Below are 25,969 nucleotides of genomic sequence, written 5' to 3'. Positions count from 1 at the left end.
AACTTTATATAGAGCTATATATCGATATATATATAGAGAGAGAGAGTGGAGAGAGAGATATATATATAGAGAGAGAGAGAAGAGAGGGGAGAGAGAGAGAGAGAAAGCGCTTTGTAAACCATAAAGCACCAATAAAACTGTATGGTCATCCTGTGACATGCATCATCACAGAGGCATTGATATTATGATGGAAGTGTGGTAGCACTACTTGGGTCTTCTAAAAACCTTCCATTGCTCTTTCTCCTACCTAACTCTGGCCAATTTAGACCTTGTGACAAAAATCTACAAAGGGATTCTCTCACAACTCTCAAAGATGCATTTGCTGAGAGCAGAACACCAGTGTTAGGGACATTTCCTCTGCAAAAAATTCCCAATATTTGTCAAATATTTCCTCTGTCCAACATCCATAAAATAGTACATTTGCACTACAGTTGTTTTCTAAGTATGCAATGGCTCCTCCCACCTTCACTTCTCAAGTGTTCTCATTCAAAGTTGTTTAATTATGGTTCTACTTACTTATAATGAAGTGATGTTAATATTTCAAAAACTAAGAGGATCATGTTTTTAAATGCTATTTGAAGTAGGAGGTATTGTGCTTGATCAGTACCCAAGCTTAGAATAATTCATTACATGTTCTGTGGTATAAATACTTCGTTTTAAGAATATGCAATACAGAAAATTCATGGGAAAACATGAATTATTAATAACTGCATAAAAAGAAATGATCACAAAGCTTATTAATAAATAAACTATTAAGTGGAGGTTGAGAGATGATTAACAAGTTGTTTAAAACCAACATGTTATTACTATGAATAGAATAAAACATCTACAGAAATGCAATGTTAAGAACACAGAACCATACAACCAATTGATTTCATTGGTCTACCAATCATAACTGAACTTTTAAATGAGAACAGCAAGAATTATTACAGAAATGATCCAAAGAAAATATTTTTATTATATAAAGTGGCAATAGTAACATGGTTATTCTTGAAAAGCTGTCAAAACTTAGATGAATTCCTAAACTTAGGTAATTCCTGTAGTCATGACATCTGTGACTTCCGTTAAATTATATTTTGAGACATGAAATAATTTGGTACGCCTGTGATTTTAAAGCACTATACATTTAACCTATACTCCTTGTACTTCTTCTGTATTTTATTTTTTAAATTGAAAATAATCACAACTGTTAGCATTAACATATAATTTTTTCATGCTGACATACTGTTTGCATAAGAAAATTCCACACCATTTCATCATCCTTATTTTATTTAGGAGTAAAAGTCAAGGACCAGTAATCTTATAATTAACTCCACAGTTTCATCAAAATGCCCGTATTATTACAATGGCTTTGATATGACATGGCACCCTTTTTTCCAAATACGAAATAAGATGAAAATATTGAGGAATCCTTAGTTTTTATCTCCTAGACACCTACTGATTTTAATTAAAGACACATTACCTCTTTTTAGCTGAAATCTGCATTCTATAATTTTGATAGAAAAATGCACAACAGAATGTTTGCCCATTAAAGAATAGATTTCAAAAAATAATATGTGTAATCACTTGAAATATCAGTCATCTGATATTAAGAAGCTTACTCACATTGGTTAAGTAATACATACTTTGGAATGCTTTAACCATAATGAAACAATCTACCAAAACACATACTATTTTCTAGTCTTTATGCACATAATGTAGCATGAAATCATGATGCTTTTGAAATATTCTGTGCAGAAATATTTATTTTTTAGCTAATATCTTCTTCAAAGATTGGTATGCAGTACTGACAGTGTACTCTACTTACACAACTAGTTTTGCAATAACCTTCTACAAATAACTGTAAATAAGAAAAATGTAAATTTCATGTAAAAATGACTGCAACTTTTTGGTAGCTAAAAATGTACAAGTATTGAAAATATAGCATATATACATAATTTAAGAATGAAGCATATAATTTCTCATCTATTTATACATGAAAATTCAAGAATTTGTAAAAGAAATTATTTTGGGGAAAAAGAAAGTAAATCTTAATAGCTAGTTAGGATACTTTTATCAGAGAAGCCAACTATTTCCAACATTTTACTAGGTACAGTACTAGATACAGGCATGGTGGTGCTGATGTATTTCACGAAATCACATAATTGTAACATGCTACTACAGTTTTACGGAGTTCCACTAGGACGCTAAATAAGCTGGGCTGAGTGGTAAAAAGTAATAATTGAAAATTTAAAAAACATAAAAACATTTTACTTTTATTATTGCCTATCAAAAACACAATAATAATTTACTAAAATATTTGTTTGGTTACTTAAAATTTCTGATGGCTATACAGGCTTTAACTTACATGCGAAGCAAATTTTTTATGTGTGCTTGATTCATTTTTTCCATCAAGACAATATCCAGATATTATTTTCATTTGCCTAAGTTTCATACAGTCTTAATTCCCTCCTAGAATCATTATGAATCTATTACATAAGAAAAAAAATCAAACTATCTTCAAAGAAAACTTGAAAATAAAATTTCTTGGTCATGATGTGGAAATTTACTAAGCTAAGGACTGTTTAGTCTGTGTAATGGTTTAGATCCCCACCATTCATTTTTAAGGTTTAAAAAACCAAGAGAACATTTCCTTATTTTACAAATGAAAAAAAATAAACCAAATATAGATTAGCAGAAAGCACTGTATTGATATCTATAAGCAAGCTGATTAGAAAATAAAAATCAAGTATGAAAAAGCTTAATATTTAAAAACTTAAAGTCTCTTGTAGTAAGAAATTTGTGGGGTACTGCATTTAGATAGCTTTGGGAAATGCTAACCAAAGTTGTTAATCCCAAAATCATTTCTAAATGGCCTATAATTTTTAAAAGAATATGGATCTTTAGTATGTTTCTGGAACACTCATACTGGCAATGTCCTGGGGTTATCCTTTGACGTTTCAGTAATCATAGCAAGACAAAATATGGTTAAATAGTCAACTAAAACGCAATCAACTGCATGCATCTGTAAAGTACATTTTTATATTTTTATGCTTAAAAGGTTAGAAGCTACCCCCAACCACCACCTCACACATAAACACAATGTTATCAGAAGAAGGTATTAATTCCTTGTATAGCTATTAAACCATGACCTCACCCAATTCTTCTCAGTCCAGGTAAGCTTTCCAAATTGCCAGTTTCTGATGCTGCAAAAAGGGTACACCTTAAAACAATAAGTAGCACACAGGCAAGGATCCTCATTCCCTCACTGTATGGCACATCATAGTTCTATAGAAGTGCTGCCAATGTCTATTTACTTAACTATTCAGATATATAGAAGCACACCAGAGTTCTGAATGCTCACGAAGTAATACACAAAGCAGCATATTACCAAGCTACTTGGGTAAAAGGAATGTTAATTAATATAAGGTTCTTCTTTATATACCAGTACAATGTTCTTTTAAAACAAGGAGAAAAAAAGACATGGCAAGAAACAATTAAAAGCACAGATTTCCCATTATTCATATAATGAGCTGATAGTGAATCAGATGGAAATTTTTAAGTCTCCCAGTGTTATGCTGGAAAGCAGTTTTGTGCTCAGTATTCTAAATTACAGGACAATTTTAATTTAATATATGGACATTTGTCATTTTATGACCTTATTCTAGACTACAAATTATCTAAACAGTATTCATTTAAAATCCTTTCTGCATTCATCGCTATAATACAAGTCCAAAATGCTTATTTTTTGGCATTATCTATTATTATTATTAAGTCTAGACATACTTAGATGATACCTTAGTATTGTACATTTATTTCAAAGTGCTTAATTTACTATATAAATGACTAAATTAAGACCAAAAAAAAATGTGATCTTTTAATACAAGTTTCAAAGTAATTAAACACTCATGGTTGCATTATAAAGTTTAAAAGAAAATATGCTAACCAGAAAGAAGTCTTGGATTTTACTTTAGATTTAATTTACCGGGTTTTCACAAATTTATTCTCATTAATTTCCCAGAAAACTGCTAAAATAGGAGTAAACATCATCTATGAGGCTGTCAAAGATAAAAGGACAAAGAAAAGCACATTTCTGACAAACAGTATTTGTCCAGTTTAGTAATTCCATTGATTGCAAGTGAATTTAATTTGTATATTTTACTCAAATAATCATAAATTGCTGTTTTTATTAATTGCAGATTTTAAACTACATTAATAAATTTTACTTCCTTCCAGGGTAAATGCCTTTTCTGGAAATAAACATATCACTTGACATTTTTATGGCTTTTTTGTTTCTGAATGCATGTTTAAATAGATCAAATGAGCACAGTCCTTGAGATTACTTTTAAAGTGGACCAAATCAAGACCCTAATAGTACTGATTTCCCCTTGATGTAATTTAAAATATGTAAACTGGCACTAGAAATAGAAGTGCAATACCTGACATTTAATTGTTTGACAGTTTTTCAGGCATAGGTGAATTACTACACTGTTATTTGAACTGAAGCATCTCAGCATATATGTAAAAGATTTTGTATGATACAAAACTTTACAGCAAGCTATTTGAATGTTTATTAAAAAATTCTCAAAATTACATGGAAACATGTTTACTGTATAAATAAAAGCACTTAGACATCAAGAGTGTACATTATTCAATAATTTAATCATTAGAAAACCGGGCATGAATTAACCAGCACAAACTACCATACTATATTAATATTCCAGTCATGTTCATCATAAAACTATTTAATTTTTTACTTAGTGATAGATGTGTTTACATCAATTATCTTAAAACATCAAGAGTGAATTGCATTTCAGTATAAAAATCACAGTAAAATATTCTCTATGCCTAATGTTTTTACAAGATTATTTAATGTAAAGTGCAAAAGAATTGTTTCACAATAAAGCTGGATTGGCTGGATCATTATTTTTGCTAGAGGAAGGAGTTCTGTGTCCAAAAGTTTGGAAAAAAAACTGCGTCAAATAAAATTAACAGGATTTTATGTACCTTGGGCTTTATCATGCTCGCTGAGGATGGGAATTTCCCGACAATGTCTGGCCATGAAAAATCATTCTCACAGACTTCTTATAATCAAAAGACACAGGAAAAGGACAAGTAAGAGAACTGTGTAGAGTTCTAATAATGTGTCATTTGACAGAAAGTTACATGAATAATACAATGTCGGATTTAAAAGTTTTACCTTAACTATGAGCCTCCAAGAGAACAAAATTATTATTGACCAACTGGACTTTGGGTGGTAAACATAGAATAGAATATACAGATGTCAAATTATAATGCACACCCGAAAATTATATAATTGTATTAACCAGTTACCCCAATAAACTTAATTTTTAAAAAAGTTAAAAAAAAAAATTATTGACCGCAGAACAGGACACTAGTAGCTCGACCACTTATAAGCCGGATGTTAAGATTCCAGGCTGCTGAGTCATAGTATCACCCTTATTCAATGTGAATGATAAACAGTGTGCTTACATTAGCTTTTTCTGACAACACTTCTATTGAGAATTCTCTATTTTTTTTTATGGCTCCATTAATGCCCTCTCATATTATCAAATATATTCTCAAGAAAAAAAAATTAACAGAAGACAAAATTTATGAGAATTATACACATTTTATAAAACTGAACAAATAAATTTGACAACTAATTAAAATTATCAATATGAAAATAATAATGACTTCCTTTCCAGGATTTTATAATGTGAACATTGATTTAAAATTCTTTAAGTTTATAAAAATTTTTTTCAAGATACTGCCATTCATCCTCCATTTTTTAAAGAAACACAGTATTATAAAATTATATATTAATTTGGTCAAGTCATATTAAAATTATGTCAATTTGTATAGTAGTGCGCCATATCCATGTTTTCAGTTAGCTGAGGTCAACTGTGGTCTAAAATAGTAAATGGAAAATTCCAGAAATAAACAATTCATAAGTTTTAAATTGTACGCTGTTCTGAGTAGCGTGATGAAATCTCAAAGTGTCCCACTCCATCCCTCCCAAGAAGTGAATCATCTCTTTGTCTAGCATACCCATGCTGTATGTGCAGTACAATAAGGAATTTGGAGAGACCAAATTCACATAACTTTTAGTATACTGTTATAATGTTCTATTTTATTATTACTGTTGTTAATCACTTATTGTGCCTAATTTATAAATTAAACATTAACACAGGTATGCATGAATAAGAAAAAACAGTACAAATAGGGTTAGGTACTACCCACGGTTTCAGACCATCCACTGGAGGTCTGGGAATGTATCCCCCCAGATAAGGGGGGCTACTATATTCACCTTTAAGCTAGGGAAGATAGTCGATTAAAGTATAAGAAAAATATGTGGTTCATTAAATCTTCACTAAGAAAAACTTAAGGTGTTTGCCAAAAAAGGAGCTGGATTAATTATAAGAGTTTATACCAGGGATCCTAAATGCTAAGATGCTGATGACTCCACTTTGCAATTTCCATAGTAACACCATTCAGAAAAGTTGCTGTGGTGCCTACCATGCTCAGTACCCCACATGCACTCAAAAGACATTGGTTTCCTAATGCCAAAATCACCAGCTAATGTCAAAAAAGCCAAATTTATCAGTTCTGCACATTTAAACCCAGTGATATGTTACTTGATTTTTTTAACTATGTAAACAGTTAGCATTATGTATAAACATCAACTAAGTTTAACAAATTTAAATGTTGACATTTCATTAAAAATGTGTCATTTCCAGAAAACCTAGGTTTAGAAAAAGATGCCATTTTAGGTTATCAATGTCTTCACTAATGAAAAAAGTGCAGAGAGAAAAGTTGTTTATTAAGAACTTTTTTTCCAGAGAAGACAACAAAACATATTGAAGAAAAATATATAATGTAAAATATAAAAAAGGAAAAATTATGCCTCCTGTAGTCTTTATTTCACTATATACTATCTTATGGTCCATCTAAGGCAATTTAAAATAAAATTTTAGGAACTACAATTTTCTTCTTCACAGTTAAAGATAAGTGAGTTTCTGTTCTCTATTCTTATGTGAACAAGAACAAACCCCATAATGAATATGGCACAAAATCCAGGACTGTGCTTCTAGCTCACCCTCAAACACCAACAACTGCAAACAAAATTTGAAAGTAAAATTTATAACCGTCTGATAAGTACAAATTAGTTTTATCTAGGCTTTCATTATGTGGCTTCTTATATAATCTATCTCATAAACACATTCCTCTAGGTTTATATTGTTAAAAATTAAGGCTAACAGATATTTACATCAATATCATACACCAATATTTATGACATATGCAGATATCTGTAAAGCGGTAATTTTTCTAAAAGCAATAACATCCCAAATACAAAAAACATCTCTTTTACTGCTTTGAATTGTGAGCTAAAATAAAAACATATGATGCTAGATATATATATATATATATCATATATATGACATATATATTAGATATATAATATAAAGGGAAGAGATTTAACAGGTAGAAATATGGAAAAGCCCCCAAAGCTTTAATTCAGAGTAGTCCAGTTCATTTCTTCTAAGCAGAAAAATTCACAGTATTTCTTCAGCTTTCAAATTCTAGGCATTCAAATTGCCATAGTACCCTGCAAAAACTAACACAGATGCAAAATTGTCAGCTGGTAACAATAAAATCATGTTTGGTTTTGATTAATATATTTCATAAAACCATTTTTACAAGATGAGAAACTTTGATTTTCCAAGGCTTATAATTCAACCAGTACATACTAGTAGTGTAATGTTGACCCTATTAACTTCCACGTAACAAAAACACTCAGACATTAAAACACATGTGAAATATAATTTCCCTATAGCTTCAATTAAAAAAAAAATGGATTCAGGTTAATAGCAACCATTTGAAATAAGAAATACACAGCTTTATAATCTATCGTAAATGAAAATTTTCTATGTCTATTAGAACTAAGAAAGATCACAAGTAAACTACTCTTCATAAAAATGGTAGTTTTGTTCTTAAAAATGATTTTGAAGATAAACTGCCAAAAATGTGTCATAAAATTTAAAAGCGTTTTTATGTTTAATATAAAGTCAAGTTGGTATTTGTACCAAGAGTGAATCTTATATTTTCATTCACTTGAAAAATACAGAAAAAGAATATCTATGAAATATATATATATCTATGAAATATATTATTCTATGAAAGAATATCTATGAAATAATATATATCTATGAAATATATTATTCCCAGTATTGGTACCAGGGATCACTTAAAATTTTTTTGATAACTAGAACACAGTATAAATATCAAAGGTATTATACAGGATACTCACATCATCATATACAAAATTCACAATCCCTTGTTGCGAGTAGTCTCTTCTCCTAAAGAAATCTTTAAACAAACAAATTACTTTTTTATTATAATTTAAAATCTATAGTTTTATAAATACTTAGTGTCCCCAGGTACTAAAAAGTGAATAATTTCATATTAAATTAAATCTTAAATGATTTTATTTCTCAGACAACTGAAGCATGAAAAAAAAACCTCCAAAAACTGAGCTACAACAATTTTTCACTATTTATATTCCAAAATTTTTAAAACCTTTAAACTCTGATTAAATTTAATGGTGGATAAAAGAGAAAACATGTTATAAATTTGCTAGAGAAAGACATTACTCAAGAAAAATAGCTACGTAATACTGTATCTATTTTGAAACGATCAATACCTGTCAACGCTCGAAGCTTCACACAGCAAGCAACATAATCATCAAAGAATATTCTGCCATTCTTGCTATAACGTTTAACGATAGCAGTTAAAGTTTGAGGACTCAACCTAAAACCTAAAAACAAGGATTGATAAATTAAAACTTCTAAAACTAAACACTATAAGACCACAAGAAACACTGCATTCTTGTTTATAGTCATAAAATAAATTAACATTCAAAATTCATTCTATAAAAATGTTAGCAACAAAGCATATTAGAAATAAAACACTCAAATTGAAATTGGTCAAAATAACTATTGATTACTAATAGCAATACATAAATATCACTTTGACTTTGTAATAAAGTCAAGGCTAAAAAAATTTTTGTTTTTTAAACATATATTTTGATTTTAAATAATGTCTAGTGTATTCATGGTTTTAATGCTTCAATATTTCAATTCTGTAAGTTTATTTTTACTCTTCAGATATATTTTGTATTTATTCTTTCTCTTTATTTTTTATTGAGGCATAAGTGACATATTACATTATGTTAATTTCAGGTATACAATGTAATGATTTAATACTTGTTATGTACTGCAAAATGATCACCATAGTTAACATCTGTTCACCATACAGTTACAAACTTTTTTCTTGTGATTAAAAACTTTTAAGATCTACTCTCAGCAACTCTAAAATCTGCAATATAGTATTATTAACTAGTCATCATGCTGTACATTACATCTCCATTACTTACTTATAACTAGAAATCTATACCTTTGACTCTCTTCACCCATCAATTCTGTAATTTACAGTTCTTTAAAGACTATCAAATCAAATCAAAGATTATCAGTGATCTTGGCTATCATTCAAATCCTATATTTTCCACCGAATATTTTACTTACAAGTGTCTTTTATAGCCAAAGAAAATTTGAGAATCAACATGGTTATTCAGAAGGAGAACAGAAAATTGTTATTTCTTTATGTCCCATAACCCTTACTCTGCTTCTTCAAAGACTTTCATCTTATCTACAGCCTTCTATTTCCTTGGTTCTTTGCTGTCTAGGCCTGTGGTCTCCGGAAATTTTTGATTGTGTACTCCTATTGGTAAAAAGTTTTGGATCATTCACTCCTATTATATAGTTTGTTTTAAATTCTATACATGAATTACTGTTTGATTGTTTATCTTTTAAAATACATATAAAACTAAAATTTAAAAGAATTAAATAATAATTAGAAATATAAATTAATATAGTCTACTTTATGCATCCCTATAGATCAGGGGTCCCCAACCACCAGGCCGCTGACTGCTACCGGTCTGGCCAAATAGCAGGAAGTGAGTGGCAGGCAAGCGAGCAAAGCCTCATTGGCAGCCGCTCCCCAGCGCTAGCATCATCACCTCAGCTCCACCTCAAATAGAAGCACCAGTCTCTGGTGCCAAAAAGGTTGGGGACTGCTGTTATAGATGGTCTTATGCATTTAATTAGATGTGTGCACTTTACTATGAATGCTGGTCTAGAAGTACTACTGTCTTTACATATTACTGGATCAGTACACTTGGACAAAAGACAGTAATCCATTCAAAGGGGAAAACAATAAAAATTAACACAATAGGAGAAAACTCTATATGTACCTATAAAGGTAATGCAGAAAACTTGCTAAAAGTAAATGAAAGGAAAGGTATAAATTAATAGAAGCAGCAAGTAAAACATGCAAACTAATATAGTTATATGCAAATGTATTTTGAGCTTTCTATAAGAGTTATGATCTGGATGTGGTAATGATAAAATTCTTAAGATTCCCCAAAGCATTGTCAGCAAAATAATTTGAATATTTAAAAATATATCTGAAGATCTTAAATTTGAATAATCCAGAATACCTCTTTGTTATACTCAATTGTCTACGTAATTCTTTGGTGGTTTTCTTTTTCGCAAATGGTTATATCAATTTTCCAACATTATGGTGAATTAAGGAGTAAGTTTAACCCATAAGTTTTTATGGATCTATAACTGAACTACACATGCTTATATGACCCGGATTGTCCCTAAAATGACCATTTATTAAATTAAAATGCTACTTATAAAACAAAATCACTAGTTTTGACTTCTTTAAATTGGAATTTGAAATAATTTGCATTGGGTTCAGACTTCCACTATCAAAGTTAATTTTCTTACAAATGTATTTCTTTAGAAATGAATATAAATAAAATCACAAGGGTAAACACAATTAAGAAAACTACTTAAAATTGTATTAACTGTAAGCAAGTTAAATACCACTGTGTATTATCACTTTTTTAAAGAAAGTAGATTGAGAACCTTAGCTTCTCAGAGATATGATAAAAATAGTTATACTCTTTTAAAATATTCTAAAATGCAGACTTCCCATTTTGACGTATTTTGGTGTCTACTGTGTGTTCTCTACTACATAAGAAAAAAAAAGCATGGTTTTTACTGCTGAAAAGCCAGATAATATGGAGACTTCTAATTGAGAGAAGCCATTGCTGTCTAATTAGAGATCTTACCAAGTTACAAAAGAATACCATATAAATGGTGAGTATTAACAATTAGAGGAATACATTTAAATACATTCAACAGAGGAAATCCAGAAATTATTTTATCATTCAGAATGTAAAAAAGATCATCTTTTGAAAAATAATGGGTAAAATGTTTTTTAAAGAACTTTAGTTGGAATTTATCGACAATCTTGAAATCAAACTAAACAACACCTGGTGAAATAATATATTCCTTTATTACTTAGCAAATTGAAACAATTACCAATAATCTAATCAAAGAACAAAGATGGCCTGGATAGAGACTAAAGAATTTTAATACTCTTACCCATAGCAACAATGGCTTGATTCAATTCATGGTGTTCTATTGTGCCACTTCGGTCTTGATCAATAGTTATGAAGTTTTGTTTCCAGGCATTAAGAGCTGTCCAAAGTTCTTTGAATTCATTAAATCCCATTTTTCCTGTGTAATCTCTCTGATAGTTTTATTAAGAAAAATAAATTTTGATAGCAAAGAGAATTTACCTGGCTCAAAACTCTAAAGCATTGACCAAAAAAAAAAAAAGTTAGTATGCTTTTACAAGAGTTAGCCAAATTCAGCATGTGAACAGATTTTGTGTGAAAATGGAAAAGTATGGAATTTAAACAGGCTCTTAAAAAGTAATTTTAAACTCTAGTTTACTGCAGTCATCTATAACCAATAATTGTCTTAATATTCAGAAAGCAATTGTTCAACATTCTAGTATTTTTTATTTTTATTGAAGGATACATCCAACATGGCAATCATAATTCTGCAGGTTTCCAAACTGAAGGCTGTAAAACATTTATTATTTGAATTATTGAGTATGCTCAATTTTATCTATGTAAAATTGTGACAATTTTTATTTTCAAAATAAAACATTTAAAAATTGCCAAAAAGGCACAATCACCCCAATCAACAAACTTTTAATGAGGAAACTGAGGCCCAGAAAGATAGTTTCCCAAGTTCATAGAACTAATGAGTGGATGAGTCAGGACTGGAGCCCAGCACTCCTTCATACAAAAAACTACATGAGCAGGGAAGAGGAAAGTAGTGAAAGTAACATGAGATATCTCCGGAGTGGCATTCCATCATTTGTCAAGCAAATGGTATCTGTCTTGCATGGCACACATTCATTAAGTGGGAGAATCTGAATAGATGATAATAAATGGCAAAAATCGAGTCATCAAATAAGCAAATCTTCAATCTCAAGATAGGACCAAGTACATAAAAGATTAAATATTTCTGACAAAGAATAAAAAGAGAGAATTTTCGGGAAAGTTGACAGATTTTTGCTCCCTCCCGACACCCTATTAGAATAGACAGTATATTGATTTATTAAAGTCATAACCTTTAGAGAAAAAGAGAATGAGAGAAAGAAACAAAGGAACAAAATTAGGCAAGTTGGAAAAGTAAATTGACATGAGTTAACTAATCTAGAATTGAGAAAGTGGCTCCCTGAACTTGTAATAGAAAAGCTGAGAAACAGCCTAGTTATCCTGAAGAGGACCCCAAAAGTTTATGAATTTGTAGTACTTCTGTAAATCAGAGTGAAGGTAAGATAAAAACAGAAGGACTGGTTGAATGCTCACTTAAGGAGTATTTAGAGCCCCAAATCCCCTCCTTGCCTCAGCTCAGTGGATGACCGTTATGTCTGCTCCCACCCTAGTGGAAGGCTGGGATTTTATTCCCTGGAGAGGTCTCTGGATTGCACGATACCAGGCATAGTTGAAGACAGTGCTATCTACTAAAAACAAGGCACTTAAATGACAATTTACAAAAGACCAAGAGCCCTGCTGAGTCCTCCCTCCTCCTTTCCAGACAGAAGATTAACTGGACCAACCAGCCCAAAAGGAAACCCCTGAAAGATACTGACACCTAGTGTTGTACAACAAACTGCCCAGCGTAACCACCAGACACCAAAGTTTACAATGAACATCTAACCATATCTCAGAGCTTCTAACCAGTATTTTAGTTAACTATGAACAACCAAGGATCACCAGACACCCGAGAAAAGCATCTAATATGAAAGACAACCAAACAAACTAGAAAAAAATTGGGAGGAAACAAGGATTATGTAAAAAAAAAAACCCTTTAAAAAATACAGTAAGTCTCAGAGAGATGAGGGAAGACATCACCTTCCTGAAAAAAGAATGGCTCTTGGATTCTAGGAACATGATAGCAGAAATGACTCAATGGAAGGTTTAGAAAATAAAGATAAGGAAACTTCCCCCAAAGTAGAGGAAAATAAGAAATAGGAGAGAAAAGGTAAGTTATCCATTCCAAATAACAGGAATTCCAGAAAGAAAAAAAAATAGAGAAAACATCACGGAAGAAAATTTCCCAGAATTAAAGCAAATGAGTTCCCAAAGTGGGAGTGCCCACTGAGTTCCCCACACAACACAACTAGGCACATCTCTGTGAAATACCAGACTGGGAACAAAGAAGATTTTACAAGCCTGGAGAGAGGAAAAATAAACAACATACAAGAAGGAAACAGAAAGATAAAGCAACAATGGAAGCTAGAAAGAATGGAGCAATACTTTTAAAATTTTAAGTGAAAATGATTTGTAACCTAGACTTCCATACCTGACCAATCACTTAATTCTGCGGATAGAATGAAAGCATTTTCAGATAAGGTCTCAAAAAATTTACCTCCCATGCATTCTTTCATTAAGAAGGTCATTAACGTTACATTTTATTGAATTTAAAAAGATGACAAGAGCTGAAGTTAAGGGGAGATCCATTTCCAGAGGGAGAAAAGATAGCTCTAGAATGGTGGTGAAGGAATGCCAGAATAATAGTTCTGCATAGACAGTAGAGCACAATAGAAATCTCCAGGATGATGATTCATTTCAGGCAAGTAAAAAGTTATATAAAGTAGAAAATTAATCATACCTATCAAAAGACACAGGAAGAGCATTTAGATAGGCAAATACTGATTACTGATCTAACAAAAGTTACTATATAGCTATATTGGATGGATGGGATGGTGGGGAAGGGTTCCTATGTGGAGTGCAGGGACGAGGATGAGTTTAAGGTTGAAAGTTAAATTTTCATGCCCTACAGCAGGACAACAGTTGATAATCATGGAAACTGAAAATCAATAGTGATAAAAAGCACACTATTTTGAGGTCTGGAAGCAAATTTCTAAAGAATCGGCTGAAAAACTTGAAAGACTATGAGTGGTTAATGTTGGGGAGACAAATGCACAATAAACAGTTATTTTCGTAACAAGCTTTGCACAATTTTTTGACTCTTTAAACGACATGCACGTAAATCTGGGATAAAATTTTTTAAAATATTTTAAGTATGAAGACAAAATGTTAGAAAATGAATTTCCTATTCGAATTTCAACAGAAGGGGGGGGGAAGATCTCACGAGAATAAGTTCCACTAATTCCAGACTGTGTCAAACATTTCTGAAGTTCTTCTGCATCCACTTCACCATCCTGTTAAAAATAATTATAATTCGATTTAATATACAGTTGTATAGCATATTAAAATGCTAGTTGGCTATTCTTGCCTAATCAATAAATATACTTTCTTCAAAACATTACTGTTTACCAACTACAACAGAGATAATTATTGACAGCAAAGGCATATTACAGAACATTATGCAACATGAATAATTTTTCGCAATCAAATTATAGCCTAGTAATTTTTCAAACATTTTAAATATAACCTTTTTTCAGCTTCTGGAAAATAGCACAATCATTCTGTACTATAATAGCTCAAAATATCTTGTGAGAATCACTGTACTCCCTAAAATAGTTGGGAAAATGCCTAAAATGTGTTCAAAACAGTCTCAAAAACTTTCCCTTGATGCTAATTTTGGGGGGAGATTATTTCTAAAGGATATTGAAGAAGAAATTTTTTTCATCTCATCACTACCCCCAGCAAAACGTCAGAGTCCCCCTATAGTCTTGGTTTGAACTTTTAATGGGAAATAAAAAGGTTTTAATGCAAATAAATAACAATGGAAGTGAAACATGTCGAATATTCTCATGTTTCAGAATCTCATCATATTTTCCACAAAAGAAATACAGAGAAGAGTAATTTACTTGGAAACATCAAATACATTGTCGCAAATGCAAAACAATGGCTCTAAGAAAGGATCAAGAAGGCAAATTTAAAACATTTTGTAAAAGTTCCAAGAAACAAACAAAAACAACTTTTACAAACTACTTATAAGAATAATTATAAACACTCATATTCTGATCTTTAGCAAGGAATTCCTCATAATGAAAATTCCAGTGGTTCTCACAGGAATTTAAAAATACTGGGAAGGATTCTTCAATGAACTATCCATGTAGTACTTACTACACAGAATACCTAAGTGCTCCTTTCTCTGTCATGCATATTTTCTAGATTTTGCTTAAAATTTTTTAAATTCTGTAGTTAGAAAATTATACTTTAAGAAAATTAGCCATCTTTTTGGATTCTAGACACAATCAAGGTAGGGACAATTACAAAACCACTACATATGGAAAGGTGGTATGGTGGGAGGAAAGGATGACATGGAAGGGGAACAAAAAGAGGAGGAGGAAATAAAAACTCCATGTGAAGTTTACGAACCAAAATTCCTAAATATATGGAAAAATCTAATGTTCAGAAAAACAAGGGTCAACAATTTTACAATAGATTCATATAATACAAAATTAATTTCATAGAGCAATCATTAAATTAAGTATGTTAAAATGTAGAGAAATAATTGAACAGATATCTTTCATTTAAAAAGAATAAGAAATTCATTTAACAAATATTTATTGAACAACCTATGTTCAAGCACTATTAAAAGGTCCAGGTATCAAACACTGTCCAAAACAAATTCTTCACCTTCACAGAGCTTACATTTTAGTAGGGGTGGGGGGAAGGGAGGGAGGGGGGCGGAGGAGGAGACAATAAAGTTGAAATTACATATGACAATATTAACTGCTAAAGGAAAAATGCACCAGAATAAAAATAATAAAGAATATGTGCATGGGCCTTGTGGAAGACGCCAACGCTATTTTATAGAGATGGTTAAGGAAAGCCTCGCTGATAAAGTAGATTTTGAGAAAGATCTGAAGTAAAGGAACAAGCTATGCAGATATTCGAGGGAAGAGTGTTCTAGGCCTGAGGTGTCTAATATAGTAGCCACTAGCCATATGTCTCACTGGGCATTTTCATGGAATGTTCTATAAGTGTAAAATGCACACCAGATTTCCAAAACTTAGTAACAAAAAAAAAGTAAAATATCTAATTAATAAGTTTTATATTGATAACACTGATATGTTAGTATTTTTTGATATACTGGGTTAAATAAGTTATTAAAATTAATTTCACCAATCTTCCTACTTTGTAAGGTGTACTACTCAAGACTCTAAAACTATATATGTGGTTTGTATTTGTGGCTAGCATTATGTTTATTTCGGATAGTGCTGCTCTAAGCAAAGAAAACAAGTATAAATGTCAGAGGATGTTCTTGGTGTTGCTATAATCTTTACCCATTCACCCCTTCTTTCCCTCTATCACTCATTTCCTTCATGTCTTTCTCCGTAACTGGACAGAGATCTTCTAAGTCACTACTTGAGTTTTCTTTACCTTTGCATCTTAGGCCCCAGAACAGTATCTAGTACAAAGCAGGTTAGTTGTTTGGGAGAATGAAGACAATTACCACTGCTTCTAGGTTAAACTACAGTCATTTCTGACAGTTTGTTGCCATGTTCATTTACTATTTCAAAAGGTTGAAAATATTGCAATTTCTCATTCAAATTTGGATTAAATTAAAAAACTAAAATCTAATATAATGAATGAAATTCGATGTGACATATACTTTTTATAGAATGTTGGAAGTCAGAAAAAAAACATGAACAGCTCTCTAAAAACTTTAACATCAAAAAGCATTCTCCTAGTAGACTACATCATACTCATCTTCCTACATTTTATGAAAACATGTTATCTTAATTGACTGACTAATAAGCAATGTCTTAATGCATTAATCGTTTTGGATCTCTTTACATGCAGTTTGAACTGATGAACATTATCAACTATAGAAACCCTCAACAAAATTAGGTAGCATTAGTGGTAGAAAATGGCATTTTCTAATTAAATAATAAGAGCTTTACGTAGATAATTAACAAAAAAGTCAATTGCCATTGGTTAGGTTAACTGGTAGCAAGATTTTGAAATGATATTAAAGTTCAAATTTCTATTTATTCAGTTACTCAATCTTAATCGCCACGTATCCATCTATAATAGAAGTGTACATCCATCCTGCCCATCTCACAGAGATGCTGTGTGGAAAAGTGGAAGTGGTGTACACGCTCAAGTTAAAGCTGTTGGTACTACTGAGTCGCATGTATGTACATGTGTGTGTGCGTATGTACATGTGTATATTTATGAAGGTACAAACCAGAATTTCCCTAATCAACTGAGGAGTGAATCATTACTGTTAAGTAAACATTATCCTGCAGAAAACTTTAACTGGACATTTCTCATAGAGCATCATTTATTGTAAGGCCTATGGAAAAAGAATACAGCTGCAGAGGAGTTCAGTAATTATGTTCTAGGACCATAATGTGTAAGTCTGATATTACACTTGATCTAAAGCTAGAAAAAAATTCAACATATAAAAGAATTATCTAAATATTTGAGCTAAAAATTAAAAAGGAGATAGTTTAAATATCCATCCAACACATTTATTGAATGACTAATATATTGTTAGTGCTCAATTGGTAAGGGAGAATATAACAAAGGCCATGCCCTAATGGAGTTTAATTATTCAAATATACACAAGACAAAGTATCATATAATACAAACATAGCAAATCATTGTTGACCACTGTTACATTGAAATAGTTTGGAAGTTAAATAAAAGTCTCTAAATACATATGTTCAGTTCTTATGTTTTAAATTGTAATTTTATAATATTTTTATATCATATTAGATTAGATTAGATGGAATTCAGCTATAGATAACATATTTAGTCTAGTATTATACACTACTTAAAAGTTTCTTGCAGATAAGAATGGTATAATGTAAGAGTTATGATTCCATTTAGCTGAAAATAGAAAATGCTACTAAAGGGGCTTTAAACCAATAAGAGTTTATTATTTCATACAAGGAATCTGGGTCTAGGAAGAACAAGACTACAGAGTAACTTAATGACGCCATCAATTTCTTTACATTTTTCCACATTCCCCACCCATAAGCCTTTAACTCAAACTTGTTGCCTCAAAGTCACAAGATGGCAGCTGTACCTTCATACCTCAAGTCCTCTTTCCAGGCAAGAAGAATGAAGGAGCAAAAAAGGCTAACACTAGTTTCCAGGAAAGCTTTCCTCATTTGGAAAAAGGAAGTATCTCAAAGAAAATGTACCTATATCTCAATGGCCAGTCCTTTGGTACATGGCTACCTTTACTAGTTACAAAAGTATCTGAGATTGTGTTAGGCTTTCCAACTTCTACTACAAAAGAAAAAAGGAAGGGAGGTTGTGAATGAAAATGGAGTAGCCAAAACAAAGTGTCTGCCACATGTAATAATTCTGTGTATATCCTCTATTTCTAGCAAAACATGTGAGACCTCGTGACCCTTACGTGAATACTGAATGAAAAAATGTTATCAGAGTTCCATGAAATTCTAACTACTCAATAAATCTTTCTTGCCGGTATAAAAGAGATATGACTAACACTCACATGTGAATCTCTGTCTCTGCTTATTAGTCTGGCATTTCACCTTCATTCTGCCCTATTTTTTTGTTTTGTTTTACCTTTTCCTGATTTGCTTTACCATCAAGCCTCTCCCAGAACCATTCACAATTTACAAGTCTCCTTTTAGATACTCTCATCAACCTTCCTTAGGGGATTTACATGGAGATCTCTTTTTCTAGATCCTCTCTGGCTCAGTCTCTACAAATTACCTTGTTTCCACTTTTACTTAAATGAGTAGTGTGTCAGACATCATACTAACAGAATCTGTAAAATAAAATGACTATCTTCATCTCTAATTTCAGGAAGACAATTAGTATAGATAAGTTTAAAATGCAAATTTCATATACATTCATAATGAGTAAAAGAGTGGATATTTCTTTTAAATAGCAATCGTTTTTTTAAAACTACTATTTGTTCATCTTACCTGTCCAGCAATAGCAGTGAAGTACATCCACACGGGGTCTCCTGCTGAGGGATAACTGTCAGAATAAGTTGGGTATCCGGAGTACCCACCAGGGAGCACATGTGGCCCTGTTCCTGGCATTGGCTGTCCCATTTGCATTCCTGGCATATGACCACTAAAATTTCCAAACTAAAAGCATAAAAAAGAAGTTATTAATACAAATGTTAGCTATTATCCACCAAAGTTGTATTAAAAGGAAATATTTATGAGCAGTTCATTTAAATGCAATAGAGTTACTGAAAGTTTCCAAATTCACTATCACGAAACTGTTAGCTACAAAACCCTAGATTTCCAGCATTAGGGCCTAATTCAGTTCTTAACATATGTTATCCAGCATTAAAAGGAGTGTGAAAGAAAAAAACCTCTAGCCTCCAAGAATTGGAATCGAGCAGATGAACAGGAGGCACAATTTTAAAAAGAGTTTGCCATGAACATCACTGAAATAAACAAAAAATAAAAGATACAAGAAAATTTATCCTACAAGAAAACTAAGAAGTAGTATAACTCAAGACATACTTAGAAGAACACATGGTGAAATACAATGAAATTGTGAATAAATCAAGGGAAACTGCATAGGGCCAAAACACCATCTCTACCAGAAAACTTTTATTTTTTAAAAAGCAAGAAATAGATCAATAAATACCAACAAATAGATCAATAAAGTGATAATTCCAACCATGGTTCTTTTCAAAACTAATAAGAACAAGAATACCAAAATAATAACCTGCAGCTAGTATTAGTGAGAGCTTTTCATATTCCAGGTAGTACTGGTTCTGAGTACTTTCTATGTATTATGTATTATGTGTTATGTATTATGTGATCTGATTTTCTACCAATTTTCTGAGGTATGAAAGTACTATGTCCTTTTTGCAGGTGAGGACCTGAAACTCCAAGAGGTTTCCTGAACTGGTAAAGCTCAAATTTAGACCATGATTCAAAAACAGATAGTCTGACCCCAGAGGCTAAATAGTTTGTTTCCTGCTACGCCTCTGGTTTCTCTCATTGTCACACTGAAATTTGGTTATCATTTTTAATACCGTAGAAAAGTATTTTACTTGGTATTTTTCTGAGTCTGGAGGAAGTATTAAGATTATTCATTATTCCATATTGAACAAAAATATTTTCACCTGCATTCTTTTTAATATAGTGTTGCCCTTTAAAAATTTTTTTTTTAATTTTTCAATTATAGTTGATATTCAATGTTAGTTTCAGGTGTACAGCATAGTGGTTAGACATTAAATAACTTACAAAGTGATCCCCCTATAAGTCTAGTACCCTCCTGGCACCATACACAGTTATTACAATATTACTGACTGTATTCTCTATGCTATACTTTACATTCCTGTAACTATTTTGTAACTGCCAATTTGTACTTCACTTGCATTCTTTAAGGATGAGTAGCGATTGCCAGAAGGCAAAAAGAGAAAAGATTTAAAGAGGAAAAAAGAGGAAAGACAGGAGACTTTTGCAGTATTTTGAAAAGTTGCAGAATGAGATGTGGTAAGAGCAAAAGTATGAAGGAAGTATTGGAGCTCCAGGAAGTGTGTGCAAGAAGGTGGTCAAACTTAGATTATAAAGTACAAGAAAGGAAACAGAAAACATGAAAACAATATAATGGATTAAAAACTAAAAAACAAACAAAAAAAGATGTGATTGTTTAAAAGATGCTTCTTAAAAAAAAAGGGACAGATTATAAAAGGACAGGCCAATTTCAGGAATGAAAAAAGAGTATCTAACTAGAAATAGAATTTAAATTAAAAAATAATATTAACAATGCTATGAATACCTTTTTACCAAATATATTTGAAAATGTGGATGAAATGGGCCTTTTAAAATAATATAAATAACAAATATTGACTCAAGAAAAAAATTCCTATTTCTAACAATGGCAGGCTAGAATAATTTGATCAATTTTAACAAAAAATTATCAGTGTTGCAAAAACATTATTTTTAAATCACCTGTTAGGGGGAAACTTCCAGGCCAATACTGCGGACAAGTCTAAACCCTGAGATAAACGGATTAGCAAAACTCCCAAAGCTTTTGCTCTGAGGGTATGTGGCAATTACCAACACTTAGGGGTTGGTTCCAAGGCCTCCAGGGATATGGAGGGCAACCAAGGCCTGGGGCATATCCAAGAATTTAAGGCTTATTTGAGACCCTCAAAGAAACATTGTTTTTCACATTTTTGAATCTTTATTATTATCTTTGATTCCTAATTTCTTCCCCAAAATTTGCAAACTTCTCGTCCATTTTGTGAGAGTTGCTTTACTTAAAACTAGATTATATTTGTAACTCCAGAGCACTCTGCACATATAAACTGTAGTAAATCACAATATGCTGAAAGGAAAATTAGTAATTTCACATTTTTCCCTTTAGTCTTTGAACTCATTTTTTATTCTATTCCAGGAATATCACATTTGTATAAGTTTTTTATGCTTAAAATGTATTTTTATGTTTGGAAATACTGATCACCCTATATACTTAAATAAAAATATGTATATAAATTGAAATTTTAAAATTTGTTTCATTTCCTGTGACCATAAAAGGAAAAAAAGTCCCTTTAGATTGATTTTAAAAAGTTTCATTAGTATACAATTAGTAAAAAAAATTACAATTTTGATAAATTACTAAACAAGAAACTAAAAATTTATTAGAAATGCATTTCCTAATGATGTGAATCATCTACTTAAAGTGTAATATCAAAACAAATAGGTCTAGCAGCTAACATATTTTATTAAAAGAATATAGAAAACATTAATAAGATGTGGATTGACTATAATTAATGATTTATAAAACAGTTTTAACTATCTTATATATTTTGACTAAAAAAATGTAAGTTGTATCAATAAATTTTATCCAATGCATTTTAAAATATTTCCATCACATTTAAAAGAATCTCTGTTTCAGATGTTTGAAGGTAATTTCTTTCCACTACTAATGATGAGAATGAGAATAACTGAAAAGAGTTGCTATGTTTAATTAAATAGAAAGGGGCATTTAAATGTTCAAAACACACACAGGTGTTTCTCTTTGCTCTTGTAGAACTCTCCATCACATACAAGCACTCTGACAGAAGGAAGTAGCGAATTCTTTTGAATGAAAATGTATTACTCTCACCATTTCACTTTACATATATGACTTCAGAACATACAACAGAAGTGAAAATACCGTGTTTCTAACACCAAGCTTCACCCTACTGAAAACATGTAGAAAGTAGGGAAATCTTAAAAGCCCCGCTGGTTTACACTACCTTGACTAATGTTTAAAGACAGCTTTACCTTTCTTAGGCTCCTTAAACTTTCTTAATAAGTTTTAGGACTGATGAGAGGTAGACATAGTAAAAATAGAAGAGGCAGGAGGAACTCCAGCAAGTTTTCAAGCAAATCAGTTTTAGGAACGAGTATGTGTGGAAGTTGAGAGTCTGGAAATTCATTCCCTTAAAAAAAATATTCCCGCATACTCCCAGGGCTAGAGATAAACATATGACAGTGTTAAGCCCTACATTAAATATTAGTTAAGCACGATTTCTTTCTAGGTATAAACAAGTACAATTAAAATTGTAAATATGTTATTTTCTACCCACGCCCCAATGGATTACCCCTCGCGCCCATTTTTTGAACACAAAGTGTGCTCACCCCACTTTAGAGATCATTGACATAAACACTGAAGGTTGAGCTCCTTCCTAAAAAAAAACTAACAGTATACTACAATTAGAACTTCTCCCAAAAGTGATACAAAATGAGTTATATAAGAAAGGGTAACCCTCCCCACATCCCCAAAAGTCTAGAACAGACATAGAGATTAGGAGGCATTTAGCATATATTAATTCATTCATAAGCAATTTAAAGGACAGAAAACAAATGGTCAAAAAATTCAGAAAGAGGACGTCTAGCAAAACAGTGGCGTGTATGGGTGAGGTAGGGAACAAAAGATTACTGGAACAAGAAAAGGGTGTTTATTCCTCCGTTCCAGGAAAGAAATTTCTAAAAACACATCACAATTCTTGGCTCCACAAAGACACGCCTAAAGGACCCTCAGGGACCAGAACACCTGCGGCTCCGGGGATGGCGGGGTCTCATTTTCCAGCACCGCAAGGTGTGTGAGCGCCACGATGTACTAGACGCCAGCAAAACAGCAGGGCCTGAAAGCGGACGGAGGATGTCGGCATCGCCAGCAGGGGTACCACACCCCGCGGGGGCCGCGGTGAAGTAGCCAGGACTCACCCCTCCTCCGTATCCCGGGTAGGCCATGACAGGCGGAGCGTCACGCTTCTCCTTTAGAGTCCGCGTCTGCCCTGCAGAGTGAAAAGCCCAAGTGCTGATGCAGGTGCAGGTGAGACTGAAAGACTCGCTTAGAGGACAGTTTACTTCCCACCTTCTACCCCCGGCCCGCCCCCTCCTGGAGTCCCGCCCCACCGTGCTCGGTTCCGATTGGCTGAGAACCGCCCGTCGGAGTCCGCCCTGCCGAAGCCCGCCCCTTTCCGGAGTCTAGCCCCACCCATCTCATCTCTGATTAGCTTCACGCGCCCAGCCCCTACCTGCTCTGCTCCTATTGGTTCACTCAGGTCTCGCGCTCTCTCCCTACTAAAGCGCGAAGAAGATTTTGCAAGGGTTACTTTCTCCCTCTTTGAGAAAGCTTTTCAGAGTTGTTTCTTATTTCCGTAGAAGCCACATACCAACCATCACTTCTTTTAACCTACTCTCCAGTTTTTTTTTGTGGACTTTCAAAACTTGCAGAGCTAAATTTATTTTTGAGTAGCGTTGATATCACATAAACAGCATTTTGAAACCTTTACCTCTGCCCCAAGGGGAGTGCTTCTGAGCTAAAACCCACTTGACCTCCAAATTTAATAAAAAGTTATTTGCAGTTTGATACATAAAGGGTAACTAGAGTTGCCAGATTTAGCAAATAAAAATACAGGATATCCAGTTTCAAATAAACTGAATTTTTATAAGTATGTCTCAAATATTGCAGGAGACATACACTTATACTAAAAAATTCACTGTTTATACATTGATAATATACAGAACATCCTGTATATTATCTGGTACTCTATTAATGACTCAACCTTTGGTCACTCTTAAGATGTACCTCCTAATTATATCCACCGAGAAGAACATCTTGGTATCACTCGGCAAAACGTTAAATGCTCAATTATTTAATTTATTAAGTAATAGTAATTGACAATTCTGTTTTTCTCCAAAACTTAAATGTGTAGCTCCAGCTTTAAAAGGACAGGACACATACATACACACGTGACACGATAGTTGAAGCTTTAGCTTAAAAACAAACAAAAAAACCAGAATTATATTATTTTGAGTTATCTCTGATGAATAAGACAACTGCTAAAACGTATCTTTAAAATAAGGATGTGGGGGAAAGGGTTAATTATTAGCAGAGGAAATAAACCTTGCAAAGCTGAGCAACTGTTGCTCAGTTTCATTACAGAAGAGAAACATTTTGAACCTTGTAAAGCCTAATTTCATAAGGAAGAGGCAGAGGAAAAGGAAGATTGCTAAGGTACAAGCCACTGTTGAGAAAATATGTGTTAGTTCCTCTAACACAGTAAAAAATACTTTAGCTGGTAAGGTTAAATTATTAGCATAAATAAATAAATGGAGGGAGATGGAAAAACTTAATATGAGGAAAGAACATACGATTCATTAAAGCATCAAGTGATAAAGCACTACAAAGCAAAACAAATATTTGCAAAGTTTTATTCTAATTAATTAACTAAATATTCAAAGAAATGCTCAGAAAGGATCCAGGATTTTACATTTACAATGTTAGTCCAAATATCTGGTCAGAATTTTTGTACATCTTTTCATCATAATAGCCTTATTGATGCATTATATTTGTGTATGTTGGAGTCAAGTCTCCATGGCTCTCTTGCATTTTTACACAAATAGTTTCAAAAATAAGGATAGTATTTCCTTCAAGGAAAGATTTGTTGCAGGATAGCAAAGATCATCTCTCCCTCAAAATTAAAGATTGGGCAGGTTTGCTAGCAGGACTTTCCTAGCTTGGAGTTCCTCCATTCTGAAACAAACCCACTAATTGTGCAGCACCCACCTAGCAGTTTCATTTTGTCTTGTGGGACTTGGGAGCAAAAGGACTCTAAGAGAGTACGAAGTTCCTGCTGCCTGTTGTGCTTTGAGTAATAAAGTCCTTAGTTTCTAACAGAAGAATTTCATATCTTGTCAATTTCTGTGAAACTGTGCTACTCATTAGCTTGCAAGTAGGATGAAATACCAGTCCTTATAGTTCTTGGCAATGTATATCTTTTTTAGAGAAAGAGCTACCCAGGATTATTTCTACTGAAGGATAGCAGAATATGCCATCTCAAACTATGCCACTTTGACATACGATTATTTTGAACTGAAGACAATTGAGAAGAAATAAGAAAAGCTCTCTACTCCCTGTTTGCCTAAAAAAGGACATACATTTACAAAAATGTCCCTCCTCATAGTTTGGTGGGGTTTTTTGTAATTTTTCACTTCCCTGACAATACAGAGCCCCACTTACCCCTTCTCCATTCTTGTTTCTCCTTTCAAAATGCCCAATCACCTCTGTACAAATCAGAGTTGAGTTTAATTCATGCTGGAGTCTTTTCGCTATTATTATTTT

At 32.4% G+C, this 25,969-nt stretch overlaps 1 protein-coding gene across 5 annotated transcripts in view; it reads right to left on the bottom strand.

Annotated features, from left to right (window-relative positions):
* Window positions 1–4,620: 4,620 nt before the first annotated feature.
* The window catches only part of GCA (grancalcin), a 35,203-nt gene continuing 13,854 nt past the window's right edge, over window positions 4,621–25,969 (bottom strand). For 3 of the 5 annotated variants that reach the window (XM_039855824.1, XM_039855821.1, XM_039855822.1), the window contains 8 exons: window positions 23,566–23,636; window positions 19,303–19,470; window positions 14,568–14,637; window positions 11,937–11,980; window positions 11,496–11,643; window positions 8,684–8,797; window positions 8,291–8,349; window positions 4,621–7,597 (listed from right to left, as the gene is read on the bottom strand). In XM_039855824.1, coding sequence (XP_039711758.1) covers window positions 7,571–7,597; window positions 8,291–8,349; window positions 8,684–8,797; window positions 11,496–11,643; window positions 11,937–11,980; window positions 14,568–14,637; window positions 19,303–19,470; window positions 23,566–23,592 — 657 coding nt within the window. In that variant the 5' untranslated portion in view covers window positions 23,593–23,636 and the 3' untranslated portion in view covers window positions 4,621–7,570. Of the gene's footprint in view, window positions 7,598–8,290; window positions 8,350–8,683; window positions 8,798–11,495; window positions 11,644–11,936; window positions 11,981–14,567; window positions 14,638–19,302; window positions 19,471–23,392; window positions 23,524–23,565; window positions 23,637–25,969 lie in introns of those variants that run through there. The other 2 variants (XM_039855826.1, XM_039855825.1) reach the window with 2 other exon arrangements.

Source organism: Pteropus medius, unplaced genomic scaffold, assembly GCF_902729225.1.
Source record: "Pteropus medius unplaced genomic scaffold, Ma_sr-lr_union100, whole genome shotgun sequence".
In the NCBI taxonomy this organism is placed as follows: domain Eukaryota; kingdom Metazoa; phylum Chordata; class Mammalia; order Chiroptera; family Pteropodidae; genus Pteropus; species Pteropus medius.
Note: the sequence above shows the minus strand (reverse complement) of the source record. Positions and strands in the feature narration are given on the sequence as shown.